The sequence below is a fragment of the Diadema setosum genome, chromosome 4 (assembly GCF_964275005.1).
Source record: "Diadema setosum chromosome 4, eeDiaSeto1, whole genome shotgun sequence".
In the NCBI taxonomy this organism is placed as follows: Eukaryota; Metazoa; Echinodermata; class Echinoidea; order Diadematoida; family Diadematidae; genus Diadema; species Diadema setosum.
The window spans coordinates 35,059,855-35,083,849 of NC_092688.1; the positions used below are offsets into that span (position 1 = coordinate 35,059,855).

At 39.1% G+C, this 23,995-nt stretch overlaps 1 protein-coding gene across 1 annotated transcript in view; it reads right to left on the reverse strand.

Annotated features, from left to right (window-relative positions):
* The window catches only part of LOC140228025 (AP-1 complex subunit beta-1-like), a 41,345-nt gene that overhangs the window by 8,965 nt on the left and 8,385 nt on the right, over window positions 1-23,995 (reverse strand). Inside the window, exons 3-14 of the mRNA XM_072308423.1 lie at window positions 23,680-23,815; window positions 22,760-23,005; window positions 21,838-21,962; window positions 21,290-21,425; window positions 20,519-20,673; window positions 19,295-19,511; window positions 18,186-18,364; window positions 16,653-16,854; window positions 15,300-15,556; window positions 13,329-13,551; window positions 11,444-11,569; window positions 10,863-11,008 (exon numbers count right to left, since the gene is read on the reverse strand). Coding sequence (XP_072164524.1) covers window positions 10,863-11,008; window positions 11,444-11,569; window positions 13,329-13,551; window positions 15,300-15,556; window positions 16,653-16,854; window positions 18,186-18,364; window positions 19,295-19,511; window positions 20,519-20,673; window positions 21,290-21,425; window positions 21,838-21,962; window positions 22,760-23,005; window positions 23,680-23,815 — 2,148 coding nt within the window. The remainder of the gene's footprint in view (window positions 1-10,862; window positions 11,009-11,443; window positions 11,570-13,328; window positions 13,552-15,299; window positions 15,557-16,652; window positions 16,855-18,185; window positions 18,365-19,294; window positions 19,512-20,518; window positions 20,674-21,289; window positions 21,426-21,837; window positions 21,963-22,759; window positions 23,006-23,679; window positions 23,816-23,995) is intronic.

Here is a 23,995-nt window from a genome sequence, read left to right on the forward strand (position 1 = left end):
TGTTTTTGTTTTATTTTGTTTTGTTTTTGTTTTTTGTCTGTAGATTGTGAAAACACGTAAGGCCTATATCGGCCTATATGACGCTTATTTTTATTCCGCGAATTTCTTATTAGTCAGAATGGAAGGCATTGTGTGAATATCATTTTACTCTGGTACATAAACTAGGGGATGTGCGATTGAATCGTATATTAGTTGAAGAAAATGTCTATTCATGGAACCATGGTAATAAAATTATATATGAAAATGTTTCTGTTTTGTTCTTTATTACACAGGCAGATGTGTTCAACCAAAACAAAAAAAAAAAACAAAAAAAAAAAACACCAAAAGAATTGGAGAGGTTCGGACATGCCGACTTTCTATGCCCGGCCACGAAGTATCGCCAGAGACAGTCGCTTTATCCATCTGTCTTGCTCCTGAAAAGTTTCTTCCTCCACCTCTCCGAAGTTCGGCCGAGCCCCTTCACAGCCTGAACGTTCCTGGCGAAAACCATGCCCAGCCCGAGGCCTGTCATTCCATCTGGCCCGCTGCTACCCACAGCCCACCTGTCTGAAGAGTTGAACATTGGGGAACGACGTTGATGGCATCACAGCGAGTATCCACGGTGGTTGTTCAAACCAAGGAGCTACTACAGACAAAGTAGCTCCTTGTTCAAACTGTGTGAACAGCTTCTTTGGTAATCTACTCTGCTGTGGAATCGGCAGTAGACTAGATCATGGTGTACTATTAGGTCGTATTTTTTTTTTAATACAGTGTACTGTACATTGTTCTAAGTTTTGCACACAACTATATCCCCACAAACACAAGAGCCACTATTAGGGTTCGCGCGTATGCCAAAAAGCTGGATACAAATCTCGAGATTTACATGGCCATCGTAATTTCGAGATTTTTGCACATGTGCACACAAAATCCCACTAATTTGCGCGATCAGCATCGCGACGGTACCAAAAAAAGAAAAAAAAAATCTTGCACTTGATTTCTGAAATAGTGCGCTGATTTGCTCCCGGTGACCGCGTAAACGGTTGACCGAAAATACTTTACTAATCTCCAGATTTTATACTCCATCATTCAAGCGAGCATCACAATAACGGGTAAATGACAACATCACACTACTGTGTGACAGCTGCGTAAATATTGTCGGTATATGCAAACGCGTGAAGAGGGGGAAACATCTCGAGATTTGGAGTTCAATCGTCATCCTGGGTCGTCATCCCGCCATGTTGTTATACGTGTGGATCCGGCTAATGGCGCGTAGATATTCTACAGAATGGAAAGATAAACTTTTTAGGATGTTATGGTTATGTTCCCCGGATGAATCCCTTCTGAGAAAAAAAAAATAATCTTCAGAGGTATTTTTTTTTCTCAAAGGGATTCATCCTGGGAACAATGTGTGTATAATTTTTCATAGATTGTCGGTTATGAATGCAACCAATGTCTTTTCCTTTTACACTTTCATCATAACAAGAAGTAGGATATGGATACTCTACATCTCAAATGGCACTTTAGTGGTTTCTCGGGACCTCTGAAAATGAAATCAGACCACCAAACTTTTAAACAGTTTATAATAATTATTTTGACGGTTCCATCGGAGAACTGTGTCAAAAAAAAAAATGCTTCCTGTCATCATCCCGCTATGAAATGAATGATGGGTAGTAGATCCGGCTAATGGCGCGTAGGTATTCTACAGAATGGAAAAATAGTAAACACAATATCAATACATGCATGATATTAATGAATGCGAACGATCCGGGTGAACAAGCGCATGTTGTATCATTGTACTGATAGGGTATTATGAAGGAAATTGTACGTATAAGGCCTACGAGTGTTACTTAGTAGCCGCGTTTGTACGTACCATAATATAGCGGGTTACCAAGCTCCCCGAAACTCGAGTTTTTATTTTGTTTTGTTTTGTTTTCTTTGTTTTTTATTGAAACCGTTAATTGACACGCTCCAAATTAATTGGTTAGTAGAGTATACTATGCGCTCGGAAACTAGAGTTTGTTGGGTTTTTTGTCTGTTTCTTTATTTGTCTGTTTTTATTTTTGCAGTCTTTCTCCCTCACAGAAATACTAGTAACCCGCTAATTGCCTATCGATAAATTGATAAAACTACAAGCATTGTTCTTGAACCTCACATACATTGTCGAGTGCAAACTGTTGTGGCGTGCGCTATGAATGATGGGATATGAAAGATTCGAGTTTTTGTGGTTGACCGTTCACACGTATCTGCGGGCCAAATATTAGCGCGCTAATAATAACAGCAAGATTTCTTGGGTTTAGCATTGCGCTGCTGACCGCGCTTATTTGTTGGGTTTTTGTCCACTCGTGCAAAGAACTCAGTTTACTAGCGGGTTACAAATTTCTCGTTTTTTTACCCAGTAACTTGTATACGTGTGAATCCCCCTATAGGCGTGTATAGATGGGTAATGAATGCCAGCGCGTTTTCACTTATTTTTCATGTTTATTTTATTTAGGCTGTATGTTTGTTTATTATTGCCCTTGTCATATTCAACAAAACAACAAATTACGATGCAAAATAATAATATTATACTCAGTATACACTACGCAACAGTCACTCCAAAGATATTACCCTGAATGCCCATCCCCCGTCACACGGACGTAGGGCCTAATTTACATTGTACTGTGATGTTCAAACAGTAAAAACATTGACTCGACGATCAATCATTAGTTCACACATTACATGTTTACATGTATGCTGGTTAATAATTTCTTTGGTAGTGCAAAACGCTGTACAGGCCTGCTGGTAAATTCCCACAAGATGTTCGTAATCTGTCCTTTTTAGTACCTCGGATAAGCTTGATTTTCAGACATTTCCTTTTTTATATCGAAGGTATATTTTCTCTCTTCCTTTTCTCATACAATGTATTATCCCTGTGAATTATCCCTGTATGAATTTTCTTTGCAAATATGTGGATCGACCGTAAGTTTCTTATAAATAATCTATTACATCGGTAAGTATGTAAATTTTGATATTAACAAACAGGCAATGTTCGCACGTCTTTGAAATAATGGCAGAGAGAAGTTTAAATCTGCGCTTTCAAGCACAGCGATATGCTTGACGTGGAATTATTATAGGTGATACACGTGTATTGAATAGACTGGGAAGAACACTGTCGAACCGAAGATAATGATAATTCACATGTTACTGCTCAGTATTCTCAGTGTAATTCATTTTTGTATAATATTCACATTATTAGTATTATGTCTCGCCATCGTTGTTGTTCCTGTTACTGGTCATTGGTGTTTTTTTTTTTGTTTTTTTTGTATGTGTGCTATATATGCCTATATCTCGCGAATCGTGAAGAGGCTAATAACGTGGTCGATAGCATTAGCACTAACTGGAACGGATTCCACGTACTCTGACGTTATGAGCATCGTCAAAATAATCTTGACAAAACATATTTTCTCCTCAATCAAAACAGAGGTTCTCAGGAGGTTTGTGATGACAACTTATACAGAGAATGAAGTTATTTGTGATGATGATAATAGTACAGTATTCATGATAATCATTACAATGGTATAAAAAACGGTAACAACAAAGGCAACAATTTCAAGCGGCAATACCAATTCCAGGAGTTAGTCTCGATTTTTTTTTAATACCACGAACTGCGTGTTTGTGACTGATGAAACAAAAAAGTTAAGTGCATTAATTACTTCACGCAACCACGTTGGCCTCATTAGCTGTTATACGAGTTGATAAGAATAATCACAGAAATATTCATTTTGAAAAGTGATTGACACTTCGTTTTGTAATTGTACTTACATTTCCCTTGAAATGTTGGTATGTACGGTCTGATATCACCATCTCCGGTTCTGTCCGAGGTCATAATGTGCAATAATCGTTGATACTGGTTAGCTCGGTTAGCTTCAAGAGGGATAATTATAAAGCGAGATGCCGATCCAGAGCACTTGCAAGATAAACTTTATACGCTGATGAGAAACTAACTAACTGCAAACAATCGAGGGAACTTGATTAACCACAATTGAAATGCTCTTCCAGGGAATATAAAGCATATGAAAATATGTATATAGGGTTCACCTTCAAGATCAACTCTTCTTGTTTTGTTCTTATTTATTTATTTTTTAATTCAATTATTTTTAGTGTCTTTTTATTGCACTTCATTGTACTGGAATGATGGTGAATAAAACTAGACTGAACTAAACTAGAACCGAGTTTATAATCCTTGACAAGATCAACCTTGTTTTGTTATGTTCGTCAAGTTCACAGCTTTGTCGACCTCATGTTTCAGCAAGGAACTGTGAATGGAAAGATATCCCCTCCCTCTCTCTCTCTCTCTCTCTCTCTCTCTTTCTGACCTTAGTTTCAGGCTTACCGTGGTGTTTTGTTTCAGTTTTTACATCAGAATTGTCGGAAAAGATTTGAATGTAATCCATGGTCGGGGAGGTGTACTGCCGCACATTTTCAGCCCTCGTCTTACTGCATCCGATTGAGAAATTGCCTTTTATACATCGACGTTTATAAGCATTAGAAATCTGATCAGTGTTTTTGAAGTATCTTTGACAAAATAAATCACGGATGTACATAATCGAGAAGAATTCAAACCTACGACCTCCTGATCTCCGGACAGGCGTATTTTCAGGAATATATTGACATCTTATTCCTACACAAAATTTTGGTACACTGTCTTTTACATCTATGTATCTGTGTATGCCCAAAATGAGGTGGATGTGATGTATACAAAATCTATAAAATGATACATGTATCTATAGTTCACACCAATGTCTCATCTGTATTATGGTTTGCGAATTGTCTCCATGTTGATACTTTATAGTTTTCCCCTCCAAAATAGCCCAAAAGAGTCTTGCTATTATTTAAAGAGAATTGCTGCAGTCTGTAGGCCTATCGTTATATTTTTATACTACATATATGTGAAAATTATTTACCATAATACACGCATTTTTTTTTATATTACAATGTTTTTGTATATAAGATCAACAGATTTATCATTATTTATTATAAGGTTTGTTTCTTAACTACTTACCTTTCCATATCAAACAAGATACATTGTTTAGCACTCTCAGAATTGTGATTGAAAAAAAAAATTATGTGGTGTGGTTTACGTAGGTACATGTACAAGTATTTATTATATATACAGATATATATATATATATATATATATATATATATATATATATGTAAAACTGTCTCGAAATTACTCAAATTTCCAGTTCTATTCTGAAGAATGGGAAAAGACACGCGAATATACAAGCGGTGTTCAAAATTTACAACACTGAAATACACATGTACAAACATCTCTGTATGAACACTGTCAAACACTGTACAGTGTGATAATGTATGATGGTCACTGCATGTTATAGATTTTGCTTGTGGAGATAAATTGACAAGAGTTTTCGCTTGACGGCATCGTCTTCCATACGGTTACAGCACGTTATTCCGAAGGTTCGTTATTCCGAAGGCTCTTCAGTCCGAAGTTTCGTTATTCCGAAGGTTCGTTATTCCGAATTTCATTTTCGGATTAACAAAATCTTCGGAATAGCGAACCTTCCGAATATCGCTAGGAAAATGTTCGGATTAACGAACCCTTTTTCATTTTCAGATTAACCAACCTCTATGTATAGGGAATTTGTGTGTTTCGGATTAAGGAACCTTCGGAATAACGAACCTTCGGAATAAAGAACCCTCGGAATAACGAACAGCACTCTTCCATATACAGCCAAGATTTCAACCTGCAGATGAGCCAAGACACCTTGTTTCATACGTGAGTATATAGGTATCATAAAAAGCTATCATTGATTTGAAATTGTAACACGACATTTCCACACGACATTTCCATATTATTATAGAATAATGTAAACCTAAATACAGAATCATATAAAATGTCTTTCAGGGTGTCTTACTAAAAATTGTTTGAGTAAAACATTGTTGATTTCTCCGTACCGAAACTTTTATGGATCATCACATCGCCTCCAAAGTATACGTTGTTTATAACAATATAATATACTTGTAACGCTCAGTAAGATTTGTGTAATATGAACCATGACTCCATTCTGTCAATATATTTCGAGTTTTGCAGTCGAATTTCACTGTGGGGTGTTTGAGAGATGTACATCATGATAACTGCTAGGGAGTTGAATGTTCCAGCATGATCCTGTCGAATTTACTTGTATATAGGTATACATCGGAGCTCTATTGTAGCTCGATCCACTAAACATGGGCAAGTCAGTTTGCATGCTATGCACAGTGAAATCAGTGAAATTTCGGCCACTATAATTATTCTGAACAAAACATACGATCCCATCGGTGACAAAAACCTGACAATTGATATTATATATAGCATCCTAACCAGAAGTTTCCATGAAGTATAATACAACATAAATATGTAACCAAGTCACTGAGGGGGTTGTACCAAAAGTAATTCTGTTTAAAATATTTTTGATTCAAATGATTCATCACATCGCGTTCGGTACGTGTTTACTTATTTTGTTCACACGCGCTAAGCAGAATAAAGCAGAATGAACTATTTGTCAAGCAGGTAAGTCATATTATTATGACGTGATTGACAATACAGACTTTGCCACAATAGTTCCGTAACAGTAAATTAACACAAAATCTATAACCATCGTTTGATGATAAGAAAACAAGTGTTGTCTTTATTATATTCCATGAATACTTCACGTACAAACCGTTTCGTATGATACCTGGTCGTAATATGGATCATTCACGTAAACAAATCCCCGCTCTTATTTTTTTTTTTCGGCAGTTGTAACGGGGAAGTGACTGTATGTGTATCAGACACAGCTATAAGAAAAAGTGATTTCATTCATACAAACGTGTATTGTTACTATTTTGTCGCATGATTTCGGACATGAATTTCATACAGTTCAGAAGCAGCAGTGAGATTGAAATATCAACATACCTATAGAGATGACCCTTAGTTGCTAAACATACCGATTTGGCAGTCCAAATCAAGGAACCAGCCAATAAATGGTGTATATTTTCCTTCTCTAATTCAATTCAATATAATAATAATTATTTCCTTTTTTTCCATCTTTAAGAAGACATGATTAAGAAAAAACTTTGAATTTCAGAAACTCAAGTACTGCCTGCAGGCCTACCGGTAATTGCAGTGTCGTTGATTTTCAAATGACAATTATGTCGCATAACTCACATTATTATCAAACATAGGCTCTCTAAAAAAAAAAAAAAAAAAAAAAAAAAAAAAAAAAAAAAAGATCGAGTGAAAATATTCACTCTCGAAGGGGTGATGGACTTTGCCAAAATAGTTCCGTAACATTAAATTAACACTAAATCTATAATCATCGTTTGATGATAAGAAACCAAGTGTTGTCTTTATTATATTCTATAAATACTTCACGTATACGTTGTGATACCAAGGAGGTACTACGTACGATACCTGCCCGTAATATGGGTCATTCACGTAAACAAAAATCTCGGCCTCGAATTATACGATTGGTAACAAAAGCTATCATTGATTTGAAATGGTAACACGACATTTCCATAGAGAATAATTAATGAACCTAAATATAGAATCAAATAAAATGTCTTTCAGGGGGTCTTACTAAAAATTATTTGATTAAAACATTGTTGATTCCTCCGTACCGAAACTTGTATATGGTTCTATCACATCGCCTCCAACGTATACATTGTTTATAACAATATAACGCTCAGTAAGATTTGTGTAATGTGAACCATAACTCCATTCTGTCAATATCGGCGATGGAGCTCTCGTAGCTCGATCCATGGCATGGGCAAGTCAGTTCGTATGCTATGCACAGTGAAATCAGTGAAATCTCGGCCACTATAATTATAACAAAACTGAACAAAACATACGATCCCATCGGCGACAAAAACCTGACAATTGATATTATATATAGCATTCTAACTAGAAGTTTCCATGAAGTATAATACAACATAAATATGTAACCAAGTCACTGAGGGGGTTGTACCAAAAATAATTCTGATTAAAATATTTTTGATTCAAATGATTCATCACATCGCGTTCGGTACGTGTTTACTTATTTTGTTTACACGCGCTAAGCAGAATAAAGCAGAATGAACCATTTGTCAAGCAGGTAAGTCATATTATTCATGACGTGATTGACAATACAGACTTTGCCACAATAGTTCCGTAACAGTAAATTAACACTAAATCTATAATAATCGTTTGATGATAAGAAACCAAGTGTTGTCTTTATTATATTCTATAAATACTTCACGTACAAAACGTTGTGATACCAGGGAGGTGAGCACCTCCCTGGTGATACCAAGGAGGTACTCCGTGATACCTGCCCGTAATATGCATGGGTCATTCACGTAAACAAATATCCGCTCGTTAGCTTTTTTTTTTCGGCAGTTGTAACGGGAGGTGAGTGTATGCGGTAAATTTTGATTTAAAAAATGATAATAAATGAGCGGACGACAGATTGCCTGAATTTCACCCCAGCATATATATATATATTTTTTTTTTGGGGGGGGGGGGGCTGTAACTTCACAATTAATTTCTATAAAGATGTAGTGTCTATACTAATGTATTTTGCCTCATTTGGAGGTTGAAATCTTGATGCAAACTATATCGTTTCATGTTGTGTGTGAAGCTGCAGCCTGCAATATAGGTGTAGCGTTTCAAATATCATTGGCGTCGTCTATCTGTTTGGATACTTTCTGAAATGTCTTCACAAAAAAAAAATCGGAAGTTACCGAGTTTTTTCCTACTTTTGGGAATTGTGTCCGAAAGAATTATAGGGTGACTATGGTCGCGATTATTCAATAGTGCCTCACATGCGCTGATCAAGCCTGTGTCAAGACAGTCATGTAAATACATGTATAAACGTATCTCTGCGCTGGCGATTTGAACATCAAAAATTCAATCGAAATCCATCTAGGATCTTTTTTTTCTCTATGTGTGTAGTAGCTAGTACACGTGTATCTAGTCTTCAAACTTTCATGTTCGAATAGATGATAAAATCGTTGATGCCGGTGGTTCTCAAGTACAGACATACGTGAAATATCTACAGTCGGTGCCATAATCATTCAATTACTTTCTTCGGACTCACAAAGTTTAGTACCCAATGGCACAACTGTGAATACATAGTATTCAATGGATGGAGCTGTACATGACTAGACATTTGGATCATTTCCATAACCAGGTAGGTAGGGGTACTGGTATCGGCGACCCAACACGTTCAATGGGGTTACGATACCGGTGTGTGTTCCACCGTACACTTTGAATGAAGCAAGTGGCTGGGCATTGGGTATTGTGTGTGTCTCTCTGGTGTGTGTAGGCCTGAACGGCGAGAGTTGGGAGAAGGGGAGAGAGATTCTGCCGAGAGTCCTTGGGGAGCTCGCAGAGTGTAACCTTACGAAGGCCTAAAAATAGATGTGTTTCGGTCAAGGGGTCAGGAGGGCCTGTCGCTTCGTGGAATGGAAGGAGTGGTGGCTGGAGTTTGGCTCGCAAAACGCAAAGACAGTATCGTATTGCAATGGAAACGGCAGGTGGCGCTCTGTAGGTAACGGTCATCCTGATAGATGTTGGAAAGATTTTGCCTTCTTGCAGCAAATTACTATGTACTAAATTCGTAATTTTCTCATCTATTTTACACTGTAATGTGAAACGAACCATCATGGATGTTGATACTATCCTTCCTCAACACAATTTCATCAAGTATTCTGCAAATACTAGCAAATAACATTCTGATACGCCACATAAACAGGAACAGGACCATTGCTTTAAAAAGAATATTTACACAAAAAATGTGCCTGTTTTGAACTTTATTTAATGATTTATACCAAATTGTCTGATTTCATGCATCATCATGCATAAATTAGCATAATTTAGCATAAATGATAATCTTTTTAAAAATTTAACTTCATGGTACTTTAGATTACATCACAGGCAATGTGTGTGCCAATTTTCGTCGCGATCGCGCTGTCGACGGCCGAGATCTGGAGGGGGAGCCTGGGAGGCCCCCCCCCCCCCCCCGGCTCTATGATCTACCTAAATAGCCCGGCCTAGTTAGGGTTAAATGCCTCATAGTAACAGAATAAAATACAATCACGCTTTAACTTCACAATGATAGACTTGCACTTGTTGGTAAAATAGACAGCAATGCTTTAATCAGCCCTGGCCACTGACCCATGCTTCTCACATGATTATGTATGCACGCTCCTACGAACACAATCATACGCATATCAATACAACATGAGCATGATTCACTAGGCGTTTTCACATCAGCCCGATGTTTCGAGATAGTGCGCCATCTTCTGACTTGGGAAATTTTCCCAATAGCGAGATAGCGCGCTATTTGATAATGTGAACACAAATTTGCGCGCTAATTGTATCGCTCTGATCGAGAAAGTTTCTCGACTCCAACTCGGGAAATTTCTGAAATAGCAGGATAGTAGCGCGCTATTGGATAATGTGAAAACGACTCGAGAAATTTGCACGATGAATTCCATCATTCCTAGCATGTGTGACCCGATCGACCGAGGCAAACTGCACACAAAGCATGAGGAATTTTTGAGAGGGCACACACATTACTGATGCTGTTTGCACATACTCAGCTGTCGAATTAGCTATTTTGAAATTTTTAACTATTCGGACTACCCCCTCTTCGGGCTGATGTGAATAAGAAATGAAATAGCGCTCTAATTCGCAATCGCGGAAAATTTTTCGAGCTTGGATGTTTATCGGGCTGATGTGAAAACGCCTACTGTAACGCTTCTGCTGAGCCAAGATGAGAACAATATAGACTGAGCAAATGACCTAATCCTGGGAACAAATCATACAAATTTGTACATACGAAACATCTTGTGATAACTGAGTGCGCTAAAAATTGCCTCACCTGTTTTTGTTGAACTGAATGGCAAAGCCAGCCATTTGCTGCATGGCTCGGTTCTGGAATGTCATGTCCATGAATGGCTGGCCCTGTCTCCGGCTGAATGTGCCCGTGATTTCCATACCTTTCCCTTTACTCGCTTGCAGCCATTCCTGTCAATCGTAGAAGATGAAGATGAAGATGATGATGATGATGAAGATGAGGAATTATACGACATACCATTAATTCAGCAATTATATCAAAGCTTCCAACAAAAACAGTAAAAGCTAATATTGATACGAATAATTTCCAAATAATTTCATTGATACAAGTAAAATTGATAATGATTATAATGACAACAATAACAATAATTATAATGATAATGATGATGATGATGATGATGATGATAATAATAATAATAATAATAATAATAATAATAATAATAATATTAATAATAATAATAAAATGATTACTCATTATCATTATCATCATCATCAAAATAATAAAATAATCACAAAAGTAACAACAACAATTAGAACAATAATAATAGTATCGTCAATGATGCCCAGTTTTCAAGAGCTGCAAAATGGAATCAAACTCATACTTACTTGCTTGGTAAGAGTTATTCCGCTACTTGTGCTTCCTGCGAGACCAAAGATGTCACCCAAGGCAGCCATGCTGGCGCCCCCTGGAGGCGGACCCGCGGCAGCCGTAGGAGTGCTGGTGCCTATAATCTTTGGGAGCAAATAGAAGAAGGTGATGAAGACAAGGTACATGACAAGATGTCTGCAGAAACAAGTATATGATGAATACAGAAGTTTAGAGTGTAGCTGAATAATACCACTTAACAAATATTAATGGTCAGGTGAAAAGAGATACACTTGTAGTGAAACAGACACATGAAATACATGGATGTGATATGAATGCAGGAAACAAAAGAATGAATTCCTAGCTCTTTTGAGTAGCACTTGAACTTGTTTCAAGTCCTGGGGCAATTTTTTCCAGCAGAAATTTCGACTTTGTCCTAATTACTTGGCAAACCTGAACTAAACAGCATATCCCATACTGGAGAAATAAAGATTGACTTGGTTCTGTACAAATTCAGGGAAGGAATACACAAATTTGTTGATTTTAGCAAGGAACGAAACTGATATCTTTTAAAAGGAGGTGCCAATTTAAGGAAAAGTTATGAATTTAGCGATCTAGAGGGTTTTTAGTCTGCAATCAAAATTGATCATGGTATATATGAATAAATCTAGTACTCAAATAAAAGAAAAGTTTCTTTTGCACCTTATAAAATACTTGCAATAAAATAAGAATTAACAATCATTAATCAAATACAGAAACATTAAAACAAAAGTGATTTGATGGGTCAACAAACAGTTCAAGTTACATTAGTGTCTATCTTACTGATAAGTGTCTTATGCATTAAAGGGGAAATCCTGTCCAAATATAAGCTAGTCTGAGTAAAATATTACCATTTCAATGGTATGAATTTGACCGAAATCGGATGAAAAATAAGGAAGTTATGACATTTTGAAGTTTTACTATTTTTTCAGAAAACAGTTCTTGAACAGTCAATACGAATATGCAAATGGAAAGTGAGCATGTCATACCCTCACAACTTACCATATAGTTTGTACATAAAATTTTGAAATTTCTAGTTTTCCACTGAAACGCAATTATGCCCGAGGCTCAAATCCTCATATCTACCTGATCACTATTCTGAAGTTATTCAACCAGGGATAACATCATGTTTCAGACTTCAATGACAGAAACATTGAATTTTCATCATTTTTTTTTTTTTTTGTACAATTGTACAATTTTGAACAATGGTAAATTGTGAGGGTATGACATGGTTAGCTCACTCATTTGCATATTCATATCCACTGTACAAGAACTGTTTTGCAGAAATTAGCAAAACTTCGAAATGTCATAACTTCCTTATTTTTCATCCGATTTCAGTCAAATTTTTACCGTTGAACTCGTAAAAGTTTACTCTTTTTTATCAGACTAACTTACATTTGAAATGGATTCCCCCTTTAAGTTACAGGCATGACTGTGTTAGATTCTGTATGAAAGTAGCTAGCATATTTGTTGGTGTAGTTTGTTTTAAGATTCCCAGTCCAAGTAAGAATAAATAGAAGGAATTTGTTGTGCCATCAATCATTCTAATGGGAGTGCAATCTCACAAGCAGGTATTACAAAGCTACACCACAGAGATGTATGATATCAAAAAGCCAGTGAGTGCGTGAACTATGCACTTCCACTAATCCTTATTGCATTAGCTTAAAACACTTAGCCAAATGTACACCTATTAAAGTGGGTTGTTGAATTTTTCAGTAAAGTCTCCGAAAGTTGGGGGGGGGGGAATTTACGAATGCCATAGGGTACCGAAGTAATTATATAACAGTCTTCTGTTATAGCATGGATTGGAACCAGGTGTGAGCATGGTTTGGGGGCAACTACATTGGAGGCCGTGCAGCCACTTACTAAGCTTTCCATGCCGTCGCCGAGCAAGTCTAGTGCCCCCTGGCTTTCCTGCTGGGCAGGGACATTAGCAGATGACATCATGCCTGTGTCGCCGAGGTCGATGCTGAGGAGGTCGCCGATGAGGTCGCCGCCGCCTCCTGGCTGTTGCATCGTGGGAATGACAGTGGTCTGTGGGATGGGTGTTGGCTGCTGCTCGTTCTCGGGCGACGTTGAACCAGAGCTTCTGTAGGGTGAGCACGCCACATTCATCATGAAATATTTTCCACTAACCTCTTCTCTTTCATCACTCCAGACACAATTTAAATCATAATGCTTGGATGTAATGATAACCCATGGCATAAATATCAAATAATGTACACAAAACTGAATAATATTCATAGGCATGCATGCAACAACTTGTACTTTTTTAAGTCTCTGATTATACCTGATTACATGAAACAGGGACAACTTGGAAAACTTTACTTATGTAACAGACTACTACAATAGTCACTTCTTACAAAAGAAACCAAAGGATCAACCAAAGGGAGGCAGCTAATGAAAATTTCTATCAGCTGCTAAGCATAAGTGGTGCGTCATCACGATACCTGTAAAAAGTCTGAGATCACAGAATGGAAGAAAAACGGGCACAAAGCCGACTTTGGAAAAGTAAACTTTACAATTCTCTCATGTTTAATTTTGTTGTTTTAAAGATAATAAAAAGTTTTGGTACCCCAAAACTTCCCTGAATTTCTTTGTCTTGGTTTGTGTTTCAGGTTAAAGTATGTTGTCTGTGAGAATTACTCGCCCCAAAGTGCTCTCATGTCTTAGTAATCATGCAATAATGGTTTCGTACCAGAGCCGACGCTGTACAGCGTCGATAAATGTACGAAACCACTGACTGCGACCAGCAGCGTGCAGCCCATTGTACGCATAGCTAACTGCGACCAGCAGCCCCATACGCATAGCGTAATGGGGCTTTGCATTGTAGCATTCAGGATCTTGACAGAATTAGTATCGCGGGTAAATGTCAACTTAAAATCCAAAAATTTCTTCAATTTGAAGACTTACCAATTAAGTTGAAGTATTGAAAACAGGCTTCGAACAACGTTTGGTTCTGCCAATAGTCCCTTTCTGTTCGAATTGATGACTGAATGTGACTCGGTCGAGAGGACCTTGGGAGAGCTACATACAATGGATACCATGGCCAGCGCATGCGCACACAAACATCTTATCCGTTCATGGATTTGAAATTTGTGTGCATGTGATGTGTTCGCGTGCACTGGCTGTAGTATTCAGTGTACTGTATGTAGCTCTCCTAAGGTCCTGTCGACCGAATCACATTCAGTCATCAATTCGAACAGAAAGGGACTATAGGCAGAACCAGACGTTGCCCAAAGCCTGTTTTCAATACTTCAACTTAATTGGTAAGTCTTCAAATTGAAGAATTTATGGGATTTTCAGTTGACATTTACCCTGCGATACTAAATCTGTCATGATCCTGAATGCTACAATGCGAAGCCCGATTACGCTATGCGTATGGGACTGCTGGTCGCTATGCGTATGGGGCTGCTGGTCGCAGTTAATTGCATGATTACTAAGACATGAGAGCACTTTGGGGCGAGTAAGTGTCACAGTGTTAGTTATATGAAAGGTACTTTAACCTGAAACACAAACTAAGACAAGAAAATTCAAGGACACTTTTGAGGTACCAAAACTTTTTATTATCTTTAATATTTTCCTTGCAGTGAAGTAGGCCAATCATATATCGATTTAAAGCTAAGAATCTGGCGAATTCATATCTGCAAAAAAAAAAAAAAACCCAAAAACAAAACAAAACATTTTTCTAACATTGTATGGCTTTCATGAAGAGGCATAACATATAATCAACTGTCAGGTAATGATAGCAGCACATCAGCAACTTCAAATCTTGGGGAGGGATAAGCGGCAGGAGAAGGCTTCAACCTCAACGAAGAGCAGCAGAAACTAACTCACCCCGGAGCACGAGTGGGTAGGAATCGCCGGGCGGCGGTGCGGCCCTCCACGAAGGCGCTGGGCGGCTTGTGGTAGACGGACGCCAAGCTGCCGATGTAGCAGATCAGCTCGTCCAGCAGCGTGGGCTCGATGAGGTCCGTCTCCTCGGAGATGAGCGGCTTCTCGGCCAGCACCACGTCCTTGGCCGCCGCGGGGTCCGTGGACAGCAGCCGCCAGTAGATGTAGCCGCGGTCTCGCAGGTCGGGGTTGTCGCACTCCTGTGATGGATTGGTGGCAGCAAACAAATACTGAAAGAATGCATTACAACTACGATTCTAGGGCAATTACCCCCTGGACAATCATCTTCACCTTTCCCCTGACCCAAACCCTTCTCTTCACTCTAACCCTTTGATGAACCAACATATAGGAAGGGGATAATTATCTTGAACAGGAAATGCTCAAAATTGCACACAGATATTGCATTATGAATGAATATATTTATACAGCCCAAATTTATAATATTCATCTTGTTTCTATGCTCTGGAACAATGTCTCATTCCAGGCACTTTGTGTTGTTCACAATCATTTCATTGATCTCTCAAAACTTGTGTTAGAGTCCTTCAATGCATCCTGCTGTAACCTCAGTATTGAAGACTCAATTCATCATAAAAAGCATTAAGATTTTCATGTGCAATAACATGAAAACTATAATACACTGTTTAACACTGATTAAATGCACATCTCATGCAAACACACAGGCACTTCCTTTGCTTACACAGAATGACTCAGTTGTTTACATGATTGTGCAAATATCACTGGAATATACCAAAACAAAAGGAAGAAAGAACAAATATTTCAACATGGAACACTCTATCACTTTGAGGAATTCTGAGCCAAATGTTCTCAGGTTGCTTGAGAGTTGAGGAAAATCTATGTACAGAAAAACACCCAAAACAGCTCAAAGAGTGCCCTCCCCATTCAGAAGTAGGCAGGTAGAATGTTATGTGAAGATCGCTTATGCCCTGGCAATTGTTTTTTCCAATAAGCTGCATGTGATTCACTCTGATTGGCGGATACTGCTGTGGCCCAGCTTGTTGATTATCGATAATTGATAAGGAATAATTACGAAGCAATCACAGTCAGGTAAGCTCTGAGATAGGTGAACCTTTTTGGCTACCATTTCACATTTTCATCTTTACCCAACAAAAACCATGTTGCAACAGCACTGTTTCACATATTTCTCATGCATATGTATATGTGTACATTTTGGAGCAAAAATTGACAGTTCTGCAGGCACATGAAAAATTCTATTCTTACAGTCTAAGGTCTGGACCAACGCCCTGCTAAAGACCAAAATAAAGACCAGGATCCTACCTGCGTGGCCAGGCTGAGGACGGTTTGGACCAGCTCCTGGGTGTCCTGGGGCCGCTTGAGGAACAGCTTGACGATGGAGGTTAAGAGCTGCAGCTGCACCTGGGTGTTCTCGTCATGGAAACCCTCCACAAAGCTCTCCAGGAGCTCCTCAGCGTTGTCAATGCGCTCAGCGTACTCCCCAAGGATCCAGATCATGGACGCCCTATCCATGCAGTGAAGATAACATTTGGTTACATAATACAACAGCAATAGCCCTTACCATCCACCACCATCACAAGAAAAACACATGACAATCCTATTCCCTCCCCCCAAATGTTAACACAAGTTTGCTTATAAAATTGATTTTGTATTACAATTTCTTGTAACAATATGGCCAAAAAAAAGAATGTGATACTAGAAATAAAACATGATTTGTATTGAATTGAAGAAAGAAAGAGAAAAAAACTCAAAAAAAATAAATCTACATATTTGGTGCATCACATGAAGGTTACTGCATCAATCATTTGATGTACAAGATGTATGAAAGGTTTGAGTTTCTTCAGTTTGTCTCCCTCTACAAATGAAAATTTGTTAAGATCGCAACTGCTGATCTATAAATTAACAAACATGTCGGAAAAAAGGAACCAGTGGGACTCGAACCTGTCATCTACTGCTTTCTGGGCAGCGACACTACCACCAGGATGTCCCTGGTTGCCGGCAGTGACACGATGAACATGGAACAAATACCCAAGCTCCGAGATTCCGACATTGTTATGTTAAGTAGTCCAAGGCGGACAAGGCATATATGAAAGAAAGATATTATTCAGAGGGGTGAAGGCTCAGGTTCGAGTCCCACTGGTTCCTTTTTTCCGACATGTTTGTTAATTTATAGATCAGCAGTTGCGATCTTAACAAATTTTCATTTGTAGAGGGAGACAAACTGAAGAAACTCAAACCTGAGCCTTCACCCCTCTGAATAATATCTTTCTTTCAAGATGTATGAAATATTTCCAATGCAAATATTGAGAAAGACACAACACACATGTTTTGCATGTAGTCAATCACATGTTCTGAACATGCATGTTTGAGTGTGTGAAGGAGCACATACTGCCGACTCATTCATTGATATAAAATTCATACACACATTGCAAGTTTCATGGCTTCAGTGTCGACTCATTCATTCTCACTAAATTCATACACGCACTGCAAGTTTCACAGCTACCGATGACATTAATGAGCATCACAATTCCAACATCACATCATCACAGGCAGTGCAGAAAATCACGAATTGCAGTAAAAACAGAAATTTTTGCGTGCATGAAACTTTCTTGAATTTCCCACGGAGCAAAGATTTGTGACAGTAAAATGCACCCCAAATTTTTTGTGCATGAAATGCAGTGGAAACCAGTACCAAATCGTGAAAGTTTTATAACGCAAAAAAAAAAAAAGAGGACGTAAGCTCCAATTCACAAAATTTCATTGCCGTGAATGTTTCTGGTTTCACAGCATTTCGAAAAGCGTTGGCTTGTAACTGAACATGAGAGGGCGACAAACCTGGCTTCGGGCTCGTCCAGGGAGTCCAGGTTCTCGCACAGCGTGGCGATGATGCTCTCGTACTTGTTGGGGTACTTGCGGAAGATGTCCTTGATGACCACGATGGCCTCCTGCACCACGTAGTTGACCTTGGTCTGGATGAGGTCCAGCAGGGTGCTGACGCAGCGCTCAGCAGATTGCTGGGGGAGGTCAGAAAGGGGACACGCGTGAGAAGTGAGCATTCTTGGGAGAGAAATTCAGGGAAACCCTGCGGTAACAAGGTTACCAGGACTTCCAATTTTACCTTGTTATAACCAGTACCTCGTTGGCAGCATGCTAAATAAAAAGAGAGAGAGACCAGCTAAGCACAACAATGGTAAATCTTGACAGCTGAATCTACCTTGTCAAAAGTGGTACATCGTTATTCGCAAGCTCTTCATAACAGGGTTTCCCTGTACAGCATTTATTCGGCAGCATCGAACGTGGTCATAGTCGACATATGATATCCAGTCTCTTGAAGTACAACTTTCTGAAGAATCTGTTCTACAAGGAACTCTTCATTCTCTGCTTCCACAGAAAATTTCTTTTCAGTGAATATAAATTCGGAACCCTTTCAAGAACGACACAAGTGAAGAGTCTGATGCAAGCAACGTTACAGTCACTTCACCTACTTACAACGTTCTGCCACTGTCCCAATATGACTCTGTCAGAGCAAACTTCTTTTTCCAAGCACTTTCTCCTTTGAAATCAAATCTACATGTAATCCTAAGAAAAACTACTTCCTCCTTCCTTGGACCCATACTTAAAATTGTGGTATGCCACTGGTTTCCCTGTTAAGTTATATTTGATGTTTTCAAAATCCACTTCATATTGTTATCAAGATTTACAGAAAAAAATTCTGCATCTGTTATTTCATTTTGTGTATTAGTGGCTGCTTGTAAGAGTCTCCAAAATTTAAATTTTCATTTGCAAGTTAGAATACTGACAACAAATGCAGCATACCATATTCTATCGTTGAACCTAACTTTTAAGATCGACTTAATTCTTTGTGAAACATCCCCCACCTGGTTTACGACACAGATCAGAATCTAAAGTGATAGACGCACTCATCAGAAGTCAAGAGTTTTTACCTCAACCTTGATGGCGCAACGTCCGATGGCCCTGACGGACTTGCGCACGAAGTCCACATCGACCTCGGTAGCGTACTCCTTGAGCTCGGCCAGGACCTGGGCGATGTTGCCCTGTGAGGCAAGCCGGATCATGATGTCCAGCTTCTCCAGTTTGACATAGATGGGGTCGTTGTACTTGACGAAGAAGACCTTCATCTCGTGCTTGAGGATGTCTGGCCTGGAGGTCCACGGGGAGAAAAAAAAAAACAGTTTTATGGTTAGCATTCAAAAACAGCAGAACCTGTGTACAACTGCTCAAGGGAAACATGCAATATGGTCATTATAGACGGTTCATCTTTGCAGACAGGTTCAATGCAGCATCCTTTTGCAATTAATCTTTTCTAAGTCCCATACGTAACATGTACACAACGATACTTCCATAATCCTATACTACTATGGACTACTTCATTTATTTGTGTTAGCTATTCTCACTGCCCCTTCAAACGATCACCTTAAACTTTTGCCATGAACAGTTTGCTGTAATGGCCAACAAGGCACACGAAGGCTTGGTCAATTGGCGCAGTGCGCAGCCGGGTGGTCATTGTGCACAGTTGTCAGTTGTCTAGCGAAAACTAAATCTGTCCTCACTGGTTGCATTAGGCAGGTGCTCACTAAACACAGGTTCTAAACTACAAGTTTTCTATGCAAGGAATTTCCATGTGATCGCTAAGGGCAGGTGGTCATTATACACAGGTTGTCGCTAGAGCAGTCTTGACTGTATGTGCTACAGAATCATTCTTGATGCTGCGGAGTGTTTAAAATAATTACACTGTTCCAACTACGTATGCAACAACCTTATAACACAAAGTGACTGCTTATTCAAAGTCACGAAATTCTTCCGTCAATGGAAGAATTTCACGAATTTGAAGAATTATGCAGTACCCGCTGTAAACTACAAGGATTAGAACCAGCACTAGCTGTCGGGTGGAAGCTTGGTGGTCTGGTAGATAAGACACCTGTCTGGAGATCAGGTCGTAGTTTCGAATCCTGCCCACGTATGTATGCCCATGATTTCTTCTGTCGTGGCTATTACTGATCAATTCAGTGCTTATTTAAGTTGATGTAGGGCATTTGTTAATAATAAAATGCAAAGTGGCTGCTGAAATCTGATTTCAATGGAATCAATCACAATCATAATACACCACGTGTGACAGCCCTCCCTTCCCCCACCCCTTCTATCCTCACCTCTTCTGCACGATGAGGTTGATGTTGCGGAGGGCCACATACTGCACCTCTGGTTCCGCCGAGAGGAGGGTGACGAGGGGCGGGGCCAACTTCTTGGTCAGGGTGGAGATGTAGTCTCCCGCAGGCTCCATTATTTCCATGAACTTCATGAGGACCTGCATGGCAGAGGCGGGAAAAAAATTGGGAAAGACACGCTTCAGTTAATGGGACAATGGCAGTGGATGTACGTGCACTGCAGAGTATGGCTGGCATGAAAGTGGACATTCACACTTAGGGACAGAGTAATTGTGACATTTCTGGGCAAGAGAGTAACTACAGAAATAAGTCTCATTGCTTGATAAGTCTCTGGTGGGCATATGTGGATATGGGTGTGTGTCAGTGTGCGTGCGCTTACAGAAAATTAATATTATGAACTGTATACACCATACATTTCGATTTTTTTTATTTTTTTTTTTATCACGTCATGAATGCGACGGTGCAAGCGTGCATTTCTTTATTCATTACTGTACTCCATAATCACGAATTTAACCATTCACAAATTTGTCAGGCAGTCACGATGCGAATTTTACAACACACCAGATTATCAACTGTGATCCCAACATGAATGCTGCTTGCATGCATTCCCATCACTCACTGCCCTCCAAGATTCTGACTTCAACCACTCAGAAATTTTCAGGAAGTCCCAATTCACACAAAAATCTACTAGACTAGTTGAATATATGGTGTGTATGGTATGAAGCTATTACGACCAATTTTCCACAGGATTCCTACCTTGACGGCAGACAGAACAACAGCAGCATTGGCGTGGGCAAGGCGGGGGGTGACACGCTCACAGATGCTCTGCGCGTCACGCTCATCTTTGGGGGTGTAGTTGGCGAGAGAGTCCAGGATAAAGATTTGTCCCCATCTGGAAGAGAAGGAGAATCATGTATACAGACATCTCAATATTGATTATTGTACATTTATCGATATCTCTAGTTTGGGCTCAATTTTGGGCTTATTTAGGGTGACCCATAAGTGGTTACAAGCTTATATTTAAACAAACACAAAACTAACACTGTAAATCCTCTCCAAAGCACTGGGAAGTGATAATGTTACGTCTTGACAATTTTTCATTTACAACCATCTCCCATGTACTAAAGTCATTATTGCCACATTATTGCAAAACAGTAAATATGAATTTGCAAAGGGAACAATTTTTTTTTCTTTTCTTTTTTTGCATCAGACAAGGAAAATTAGGGAAGATTTGAGAGTAGATCTGCGGGAGATTTGCAAAGTCATGACATAATCGGCTAATGAATGAAACCAGTTGTTCTCACTCAGTGCACTCGTTGAGAGCTGTCAGGAGCTTGTTGATGGTCTGGGTGTTGAGGTCAAAGAGAGTACTTCCTGTTGGAGAGGCATCATTGATCTCAGACAGAGCAGCCACAGCATTGGCAACAACCTGATTTCAGGAGACGGGTGAGAGAAGGAAGATGCAAAATTTCAGTTACATCGGCACAGAAATCGTTCGTTACATAGTTTAACTAAACCACAGTTTGGGGATTTTCTTAGCTATTGTTGCAGTGGATTGAATTCTAAAGTTGTAAAGTTGGTTTTCTTGATTTTGTTTGAAAAACAATATGAAAAATTTCATGGCAATCAAGACTTTGGTCATTCAAAAGTGAAAAATGAGTTGGATCATCATTAAATCATTTTACTCTCTGAATCAAAGGTGGCATAGAGCCTAACCTTGCACAATCATCATCAGCTCAATCATATGTAAAGACAATGTTTTAACAGGGAGATGGAAATAGCTATGCATTAGAAGTGAGTAAATTTGTGGTATAATAACTGGATTGTCACAAAACATAATATCATGGGCTTACACTGTACATCACAAATGCAACATGGTGACATTAACAAAGAAGTAAACATGCAACATTCTACTCAAAATCCATGGCAATTATGCAATATGAATCATTTCATTCTTATGCAAGAATATCTGTTTTTGTTTCTCCTTCATTGTAACTGATCATCAGTTGTCAAGCACAGGAAATTAACACAAAACAAAATTTCTTCATTTAATTTCTCTAGCATAGGAAAATGAAACAAACCAAATTCCGTTTGAATAAGAGAGCATTACATTCCCATGGCATGGGAAAATGACAACCTATCTACAACATATAGACACACAAACAAAACAAATGAAACAAAATAGCAAGCCCTTAAACAATCGCTCCCTGCGACCCATCTACTGACCATGGGGTTGGAGGCGGTCAGCAGGTCCCGCAGCTGGTCAATAAAGCCCTGGTCCTCCACCAGCTGCGGGTTGATGTCGTAGAGCTTGGCCACGCAGACGGCTGCCGTCTTCTGCACATAGGGGTCCTCGTCCTTCAGACACTTGCGGAGCGGCTCGCAGAGGTACTCGGTGATCTTGTCCACCCGGATGCAGCCCATGGTGCGGACGGCCAGGGCCCTGATCAGAGGGTTGGTGTCTTCGCAGTCCTGTGAAAATGGGATTTTGTATAATGAAAAGTGATCTTTATACATTTGGTATTGTGGACCAGGAGGGCAGAATTAATGGTAAGTGCAAAAAGTCTGTATAATCACACTTTTGAATATTGACATAACATTGTTAAATAGGCTAATGGAATCAAGCAAATGAAATAAGTAAACATTCTAAGGGACATCTGATAGGTAATACATTCTGCCTTTCAAGCTATGTCATGCTGAAAGGTATTTTGATTCAAATCACTGTCATTCCTTGCTCATATATGACAGATAATGATAGATCTGATGACACAGAAATCACTCAAGCATTTGAGAACTGAATCCAACAAAATTAAGTGCTTTTCCAGTCTCTTTAGAGCACTGCAAAAAACTGTCATATGTTTTCTGCCATAATGGTAACTGCAAACAATTTGTCAAGCTTTGACATGCCAAAAGTTGATGCTTTGTAATCCATGCTCTAGTTGACAACCCATCAAATGTCATCTAATTGTTGACAACAATATCATTACAACACATCACTCTGTCCTTTGATCAATTGCAAATACCCACTTTCACAAGAATAAAGAAATACTCACCCGTCATGACATGATAAAAATTACACAGGATGGCATTGATATTTCCCTTGATTTTCCTTTGTCGATTTTAACAAGTGACAGCTGACCACTCACCTTCACAAATGTATTGACAGCCATGATGGCCATATCCGGCTGGCTCTTTGCGTAGTTCATCAGGTAGAGGTAAACCAACTTCTTGAGCTCCAGGTTGTCTGTCTGCATGCAGTTGACCACATCGGGGAACAGTGAGCTGTCATGAAAGGCGAATCATACAAGTCAAAGCGATCCTCATCATTCATTCTTTTAAAATGCCATGCATACTGTTGCCAGCGACAATAAAGAAGTTAATAGTGACTGATCGTATGAACCACATCCAAGACTTCTTTCCATACTCTCTGATTCAGAGAGAGAGAGAGAGGGAAAAACAGAG